The sequence below is a fragment of the Elephantulus edwardii genome, unplaced genomic scaffold (genome assembly GCF_000299155.1).
Source record: "Elephantulus edwardii isolate Elephantulus edwardi_28Jun2011 unplaced genomic scaffold, EleEdw1.0 scaffold00060, whole genome shotgun sequence".
Taxonomy (NCBI): Eukaryota; Metazoa; Chordata; class Mammalia; order Macroscelidea; family Macroscelididae; genus Elephantulus; species Elephantulus edwardii.
In genome coordinates, this window is record NW_006399810.1 from 17,288,057 (window position 1) to 17,297,604 (window position 9,548).

Here is a 9,548-nt window from a genome sequence, read left to right on the forward strand (position 1 = left end):
CATTCAGTACTCTTCTCCAGCACCACAGCTCAAAAGCATCCACTCTCCTTCTGTCCTCCCTAGTCATTGTCCAACTCTCTGATGCATAACAAGCGATAGAGCAGGGTTTTTAGAGCTGATGTACATAAGGTCGCTATGAATTACAAGCGACTCCACGGCACATTGACAACAGCAATCACAATATATTTAAACTCTTATTTAAATAAGATTTGTTTTCAAGGGGGGGGGAATGGAAGAAAATAGAAGCTCTCGAAAAAACTTCAAACCGATTGCAAAATACGCCAAAAATGTGGATTGGTTCCTTCTATCTAGGCATTCGAGTGTCAGAGAACCGTGTAGAGCCAAACAAGCGATGACTGACTACAGAGTCGGTCCTCCCAAGATAAAGGGGCAAACCGAGAGGCTACAGAGTCGGCCCTGCCGAGATAGAGAGGCCGGAAGTTCTCCGAGCTTGTGCTGTTAAGGAAGTGTAAACTGCTCTGCTGGTGACGTGATGCGTGCACGTTTGGCGTGAGGGACTCCAGGGTTTGGGGTGGGTACTATGGCGTCTCGGGCAGGCCCGCGAGCTGCCGGAACCGACGGCAGCGACTTTCAGCATCGGGAGCGGGTCGCCATGCACTACCAGATGAGGTATGAAGTGAGGCGAGCAACGCGGAGGTCTTCCCCGCGGCGGGAGCTGGAAGTCCTAAAATAAACGGCAGCCCGGCCTCGGGGATCACTCTTCCCAGCCCACCCCAGCACTTCGCGCACCTGCCACACTTACTCGTTCTGCGACAGCTGTCCCCAACTCCAGGAAGCCCAGACACCCGCGAGCTCCACCCCTCGATCCACTCAGTGCTTTGGGGTCCTGGGGTTCTATCTGCCCTCACTGCCACTCGAGGTCGGGCACCCACCCTCAAATTGACCGGCAGTTTTTGGGAAATCGTATTTTCTGCTAGATTGGGGGTGGGGTGGGTGGGTAGGGAACTGGATAATAATTTGTGTGATTGACCTAGCGAAAGGCCTAGCACCTGATACATGCTTGTTCTTAGAGGTGAGCCTGTGTAGTTTTTGAGAAAGGGCAACCTATTTCTGTAAAATTAATTTTATCAATAAGACCACGTAAGAGATAATATTCCATTCCTTTATTCTTTCAACAGACATGCGTTAAACCTAACACTGAATATATGCTGTTAGATAATCTTGAGTTAGCGACCCTAGTTATTATGTACAACAGAATTCAATCCTCTGCCATCCTTACAATCTCCACTATTCTCAAGCTCATTATTGTAGTCACTGTGCCAGTCTCTCGGGTTGGGGATCTTCCTTCTCCTTTGTTGACCCTTCACTTTCCGTTTTTCTCAGCGTGATGTCCTTTCCCAGAAACTGGCCCTCCTGACAACACACCCAAAGTATATTAATTCAAGTCTCCTTACCAGCGCCCTGTTTGCACTTCCTCCAGAAATAACCCCCATGGTTTATTAAATCATCTTTTTCCGCCCTACAATTCATAGGCATCAGTTCTCCAGCTTTCGCCATTGTCCAACTTTCACATACATATGAAGCAATTTAAATACCATGGCTTAGTCAGGCACACCTTAGTCTTTAAACTGACATCCTTGTCTTGAGACTTCAAAAGAACGGTGTTGGCTTTCTGTCAGTTAAAATGCACCAACTAACTGCTCTTTATGAGAAAGATGGACAGATTCTTGTGCAGTGGGAAGGTCAGCTTTGTGTCAGTTCCAATTTGACAGCAAAGAGTTTGAATTTTTATGTCCACTTTCAAGTAACAGTGTTTCAAACATTGCACAAGTGCCTAAAGACCTTCTCCAGGCACTCCCACTAAATCCCTGTGATATTGCTGCCATGCAGTTCGCTTAATCTTGATGCTGTGCTGATTAGTAGCATTTTCTTTTTTGTTTTGAAAAATCAGTTATCTTTTTGAAATTTTAAAAAAAGACTTTTAACAAGCTCCTTGACAAATTTGCCCAGCGTTATACATTATTTACATTTTTGTTCACTAAGGATAGGCTATTGAGCCAAAACAAATTATTTTTATATGCATATCTTCAGTTTTTATAAGTTTGTTAAAGCAACAACAATAAAAATTAATCCCTGCCTTCGTAATTTTTAAAATTCCTCCTATAAACCCATTAAATTTCCCAGAAATGATCTTCGTTCTTACACTCTTTTCACAGCCCAAGCAGCTGCTTCATGGCCTGCCAGAGCAGAAACACTGGCCTGGCCTGTGCCAAAGATTCATTTGGGATCCTAGAGAATTAGAAAGATAGGAGAAATAGGTACTTTTCTTTTGATGACAGATTTACTCTAGATTGAGAAATACAAGTAGCCTGAGCTGTGTTCCCGGCTGCCAGTTCCTTTTCCCTCAAGGGCGGCCTCAAAAATATCTTTCTAAACACACTTTGAGTGTTATTCGTCTTCCTTTAAATGGAGTTCAGAGCCTTTGCGACTTCATATTCCTCTACTTCATACCCTGTATTTCTGCCATACCCGCCACTTACTTTCTTGAAACACAAATACTTAACATTGTTTTGCCTGCATGCTATTTTGGATGACATACACATCTCCACCATCCTTCAATGCATAGCTCAAGCACTGCCCTCCTTCACTGACATCTTTTCAGGCAGAATTAAGTACTCCTTTCTATGTAGTTCCCTGTATATTTACAGAGTTTTTCCATTTCTTTTTCTGATTATGTTTTCTTCCTCTGTTCCTGGTGTCCAGCCTCCAGACAGGAATTTGTCTTATTCATGTTTGTATCTAGTGTCCAGTTACCTGGCATATAATTGGTGGTCAGGCATTTTTTAATAAAAGGTACTCATCCCTTTACTCTGCCCCACAGTGTGACTCTCAAGTATGAAATCAAGAAGCTGATCTACGTGCATCTGGTCATATGGCTGCTACTGGTTGCCAAGATGAGCGTTGGACACCTGCGGCTCTTGCCGCATGACCAGGTGGCCATGCCCTATCAATGGGAATACCCATATTTACTGAGCATCGTGCCTTCTCTCTTGGGACTTCTCTCCTTCCCACGCAACAACATTAGCTATCTGGTGCTCTCCATGATCAGCATGGGACTCTTTTCTATTGCTCCCCTAATTTATGGCAGCATGGAGATGTTCCCTGCCGCACAGCAACTCTACCGCCACGGCAAAGCCTACCGCTTCCTCTTCGGGTTTTCTGCCGTCTCTGTCATGTATCTGATATTGGTATTGGCCGTCCAAGTGCATGCCTGGCAGCTGTACTACAGCAAGAAGCTCCTGGACTCCTGGTTCACCAGCACACAGGAAAAGAAGCGAAAATGAGGCCTGGTGGAACCCTCAATGTGGAGGACACGTGGGCCTTCTGAGCAGAGTGCAGGTGTGTAAAATCTCTAGTTCTGCCCTGTGATGTTGGCAACTCATGTGGACTAGGTCCAAGTTCACAAAAGTCCCTCCTGTGGCCATGCGCTAAGATGGCAGAACTTTTTCATTTGTTCTTGTGTTGGGTTGGCTAAACTGGGTGACCAGGAGCTGTGAAACAGATACTTGCCTTCAGCTAGTTGAAGTTGAGTCCCTTCAGGGTTCTTTAAGACTGAGCCTTGTCCTTGCCTCACTTCGATCACTGTATCTTCTTTCATCTGTCATTCTTTAACCATGGAGACTGAAGGAGATAAAAGAATAAATTCCACTTCAGCCTTTAGGGTATGGGACAGAAAATGTTTGGGAGGATGTTCCCCCCACTGGCTGTGTTCTTTTACTGTAAAACATTTTCATTAGCGTCTCAAAGTTGAGTATTTCAATAAAGCATGACTGCCCAGTCTACCCTGTGCCTTGTGTCTGGTATATGACAGTGTGAAGGGTATGTTGCTTGAGCAACCTTAAACGGGAGGGAGGGAGAGGGGTTGGAGGAGGCTAGCTGACACTCTTGAGGAGCCTGGAAGTGGCCGTGGTTGATTGAGCATGGGAAACCTAAATCTGAATTGCAGCTCTGCAGTTTATGAGCAAAAAACTACCTTGAGCTAAACATTTAATCTCTCCACCTGTAAAGTGGTTCATTCTCATTTTTATTCAGCTTGTGTTACGGACTCTTGAATATTTATGAGCATCAGATCAGTGATAAGTTATGTGTCTAGTACTGTATCATGGTACCCAAAAGAATTTGAGTATTGCTGGGGTACCATCAAGTTGGAACCAATTCATAGCTTAGAAGCAGTAAGTTGCACAGGAGGAGCTGACCCGTCTTTCTCCCACGGAAGAGCTGGTAGGTTTAAACCCCTTACCTTTGTGTTGGCTGTCATTCTTTACCACTAGGCCACCTGGTAATAGGAAATTTGAAATTAGGAGAAACATAATAAACATGTGAAACAATAATGAGCAAACATCTAATGGAGTACTTAAAAATAGTTAGTGGCAAAGGCCATTTATACAGAGACCAAGCGTATTAATAGTTATATAAAGGGCAACATGGAGAGTAGTGGTGGAGTCATTTGGAATGGATAGTGGCAATGATGATAAAACATAATGAGCTTGATCTTTGTCACTGAATTGTACATGAATTGTTGAACTAGCAAGTGTTGTATATATATCTGTAGTTTTAAAAATTTGATATATGGGAAAGATAACCTGGTTAAATAAAAGTCCTTTCTATCACACTTACAAATCTGAAACAGTAAATATTTACATATGCAAGGTGCATTCCTTTACTCTTGCCAACTTTAATCATCTGTGAACGTGTGCAGATTTATAGCTACAGCTTTGTCTTCTCCAGAGTTCAGACATTTTTAGTTCCATTAACGTTGTCTGTGCTTGAGGACTTGCTCAACACCATCCATAGAGCAAGGTTATAGAAATTTCAGACAGTTGGCAGACGAAATAAAAAACGTCTCTGTACTCAGTCACTATCAGGTACTGGCAGTACTTCTGCAACACAACCTCTCCCTTTAGCTATCATCCCTTATCACCTCAAACTTCTCTGCATCTTCATCCCTATCCTTCCTGTATCCCTTCCACCATGACCACCAGGATATGGATCATTTATTCCATGATCACCAGGGCCCCATTACATGCCATTATTTTTGGATCAACCAAAATTCTTTAATCTTTCCAAAGTGGCCTCAATTCATCAGTCCAGCCTTATCTCCTGGTACTTAACAAACATTTTTTTTTTTTTACTAAACCTCTTAGATATCAATTCCTATATAGGCTCCTTGTTTTTCCAGTCTTAGATATTGAAATGTGCGCCCCCCCCCTCAAATTATAAATCCTGTGATGATAATTCCTCTTGGGAATGGGTTGTCTTTGTTAATGAGGCAAAATTTATGTGGCATGTATGTTGAGTTTAATCCCTTAAGCAAGTGATAGGGGGAAAAATTGAATTCTTTTAGTGTGAATACAAGTACTGTGATTCTTCAAAAGGAACTTGGGAAAATAAGCATATGTTAACCATTTAAAAACATTAAAAGTCACAATGTATTTAAATTCTTGGACTTCATCATATAATTCATATGAATGTAAATGTATCCTGTGGAAACGTTTTATAGACATTTGAATGTACCAACTTTTTCTTTATGTGAAGAAAAAAATAGAGATCAGGAATGGGAAAGAGACATGCAAAGTCCAGCAGCAGAAGCTCAAAAAGAAAGTGACTCTTCCCCACAGGCCAATGCCCTTAGTTCAGATGTCTATCCTCCTGTACTATGGGGGAATGTCTGTTTGTTAAAGCCCTCCATTTGTGGTATTTCTGATAGAATAGTGCTAGGTAACTAAGATGCTCAGTTTCTATTGATTAAAATACCCTCTCCTATTTTTATACTCTATCCTTTGAGGCTGAATTCATATGTTAATGATGGGTTCTTAAATTCAAGGAATGAGAATTCATTCTCTGAATGCATATGATTTCTCTTACTTCTAATTACTGATTTGCATGCTTTCTCCTCATCACTTGCTCCATACCTAGCACTTCATGTACACTCAGATTTTATTGAAAGAAGTCATTGACCCCAGTGCAGGCTAAATTTAGGATCTATTTCACGAAGGGAAGACTCTAGCAAGGATGAAGTTGTTATTTTTACATGCTGTGAATCAACTGCAACTTTTAGTGACCCTATGAACCATAGTTCTGAACCTTGCCCTATCCGGAGCCAACCTCCCCTCCTCTGATATACTTGACCTCATTACCATAGTCACTATGTCAGTCTATCTCTTTCAGGGTCTTCTTTCTTGTGCTGAAGGACCCTCGGTCTTTCCAAGCTATCCTCTAAGGACTGGCCCCTCCAGACAACATGCCCAAAATATATGAGACAGTTTCAAAATCCTGCCTCCAAGGAGCAACCTGGTTTCACCCTCTCCAGAAGTAGCTTAGTAGCATGGAAATGTGTGGCTAACAGAGTTACCATGGACACAGACACAGATGGTGAATTTTCAGAGTTAATATGAAAAATACTGGCAAATAATAAATGACAATTATATGTTCTTTGGTTAGCTAAAGGGTATTTTGGAGTGTTAGTGTACCTGAAAAAAACACATTATGAAAATTACCGTCAACAGGGAGGAGGGAAGAAATTATTTGGTTTATTTTCATGTTCAGCCTCTTAAAAATTGTTGGGATTCTGTGGATATGGATCATCCCAGTAATTTTTTTTCCCCTGCCTCATGTTTGTAGTGACTGAAGAAAACAAGATTCTCATTGAAAATGTGACTTAGTAGAATTTAGAATATTTACATTAAAAGACCTTGATTTCCCATCAACAAATGATGGATAGAGAAGCTCTGGTGTATTCACGCAATGGAATACTATGTTGTATTGAAAAACAACTCATGAAATATTATACAAAATGGGTGACCCTGAAGAACATTATGCTGGGTGAAATATCTCAGTCGCAAAAGGACAAATACTGCATAGTGCTACTGTTGTAAACCAGGACTGACATTGGGGTTGAGGGGAGACTGAGAAAGAGGGAATAAATAATGTATACTGCATTGAAACAGATGAGGGTGAGAATTGTTTAAAAGCAATATATGAGTAGGTATTATTATCACGACAGGAATCCAGAATGAAGGCTGCATAGTGGAATGGACTTGGGGGGAGGGATTGTATAACAATGAAAGAATTTTACATTTCAAAGAGAAGAGTGAATTGGGGGGAGGGTTGGGAAGGGAAAAAATGCAACAATGAATGAATGGAAATTAAAAGTCTCTAAATGTTCATTTTTAAAAAAAGACGTTGATTCAAGTACACTGCACCTACTAAACAATCATAAACCTACACTCAGCTCTGCCTATTTCATAAAATTGTTTTGAAAGTCAAGTACTGTGAAGTATTGTGAAAGTACTTTGTGAACTCTGTAACACTCTGATGTTTACAAGACTAGAGAGTGTAGGAGTTGGAGAGGTTATCAAGTCCGTCCATGAGAAAGGCAGCAGGGATGCTTCACATACATGAATAGTACCTGATCAAAATCACTGCCCTTTATGAGCAGGTGTGGTGTCCCCTCGAAAACCAGAACTCCCTACCACTAATGCATGTTTCTTGGCTCCAGAATTCAGACATAAGAAGGGGGTAGATCCCTTCTAAGGAGCAAAAGTAAGGAAGATAATTTGTCCACTCTTGGTTTGTTGTGATTTTTGTTATAGGAAACCTGCCCTATCTTGAGCCGATTTCATTGTCTCCAACACACCTACTCCACATTACCCCATTTATTGAGTCAATCCATCTAATCCAGGATCTTTGTCTCTTGCACTGTCCTTCCACCCTTCCAAGCATGATGTTCTTCTCCAGGGACTGGTCCCTCCTGGCAACATGCCCAAAATACGTGAGATAGTTACAAAATTTTTGCCTCCAAGGAGCAGCCCGGTTTCACCTGCTCCAGGACAGACCTGCTTGTTGTCTTGGCAGTCCATAGTATATTGAATTCTCCAGAACCACAGCTCAAAGGCATCAATTCTCCTATCATCCTAAGTCATTGTCCAGCCTTCTGATACATTAGCAAGTAATTGTGAAGACCATGGCCTGGATCAAGCGCACCTTAGTCTGCAGACTAACACCATTGTTCCTCAGTACTCTGGAGAAGTCCTGGTGGCAGACTTTCCCAATGCAGTTCATCTTTTAATTTCCTAGCTGTTGGAACCAAGAATGTTGATTGTGGAGCCAAACAAGCTGAAGATGCTAACAATCTCAAATCTCTTTTCCATCTATCATGATACTGCCAATTGGCCAAATGGTAAGACTCTTTGTTTCCTTGATGTTGAGCTTCAACTCATAGTGAAGGCTGTAGTACCTTGACCTTCTGCAACAAGTGCTTCCAGCAAGCAAATTTGTTTCATCTGCATAACGTTGGTTGTTGATGATGAGCCTTTCTCCAATACTAATGCCACATTCCTCTTCATAAAATTCTTGTTTTACATTGGTCTAATTAGTTGTACCTTTGAGGAGTTCTGGTGACCTAGTGGTAAGAAACTGTGCTGCAATCTCAAAGGCATATGGTTCAAATCCATTTGCTCTTTGCAAGAAAGATGGAAAATCTCCCATGCAATTAGCCAACTCTGAAATCCCACTGGAGAATTCGCTATGGGTTGGTTCCGACTGAATGGCACTCAACAACAACAAGTTAGTTGGACCTTCTTGCTCTGGGTGCCCTCACAGTGGGCACTATTGCCCCTGGAGACCTGAGGTAATTAGCCACTACAGGAAGAGCCTGTAGTTGCTGCTTAGTGGCCTGACCAGAGTCCATTCATGGGTGAAGGCATGGACAGAAGAAAAAATGGCTAAGTCTTCACAGAAGACTCCACCTGAGCATGTACAGGAGCTTACCAGACATCCTGAGCTGGCTTGGTCAGAGCATGAAGACTGGACAATCTTGTTCAACACAGAAAACACAAGCCAAAAGTGAGACAAGCCTCAGTGCCTTCTCAAAGGTGTCTGGGCTGAAGGCTGCAAACACGCTTTGTTGGCTGCCTCCTTTTCCAGCCATGGGATTACTGCTCCCTGGTTGACAGTTGCCAAACAACTCCTGCTCCCTTAGCAGTCTGGCCACTAACAACCATTACCAGGACAACTTCCCTTTAATCCTTCCCGCCCTTCCAGTTTATTTTTTCATATTTTTAATCCTGTCAACAACATTAATAAATCTAGTCTGTCTCAACTACACTCCTACTGCCGTCGAGTTGATTCCAACTCACCTGTTTTCAAGGCTGTAAAGCTTTATGGGAGGGGAAAAATGACATCTTTGTCTTGTGGAACCCTCTAACGTCCCATAAATCTCCCCAAGCTGTATGTTCTTGCAGAAAGACAAGGTGATGGCTCCTAGTTCTCTACTTCGTAGCTGTGTGTGGGTTTGTATACATTACTTCACCTTCCTGATTGTCTGTTTTCTGCTAAAATGAGCAAATAATCCAAGAAACTAGACTATATGAAGAATCATTCAAGGAAAACTAATTTACTACAAATATAAAAGAATTTGTTTGCAGAAGTAAAGACTCAAGCAAGACCCACACCTCACTCCATACACAAAAACCAACTCAAGGTGGATCATGGACCTAGGACTAAAACCAAGGACTATGAAATTCATT

The 9,548-nt window shown here is 42.0% G+C and overlaps 1 protein-coding gene across 1 annotated transcript; it reads left to right on the plus strand.

Moving 5' to 3' along the window:
* Positions 1 to 541: 541 nt before the first annotated feature.
* On the plus strand, positions 542 to 3,305 carry JAGN1 (jagunal homolog 1 (Drosophila)). The gene is made up of 2 exons (XM_006887675.1): positions 542 to 630; positions 2,843 to 3,305. Exons 1-2 carry the CDS (start codon positions 542 to 544, stop codon positions 3,303 to 3,305), a joined length of 552 nt encoding a protein of 183 aa, XP_006887737.1.
* Positions 3,306 to 9,548: the final 6,243 nt, after the last annotated feature.

Excerpts from the sequence above, each read along its gene's own strand:
- JAGN1 (XM_006887675.1), top strand. The coding sequence starts at position 542 with ATGGCGTCTCGGGCAGGCCCGCGAGCTGCCGGAACCGACGGCAGCGAC. Across the intron at positions 631-2,842 it reads GCCATGCACTACCAGATGAG|TGTGACTCTCAAGTATGAAA; the intron begins GTATGAAGTGAG and ends TCTGCCCCACAG.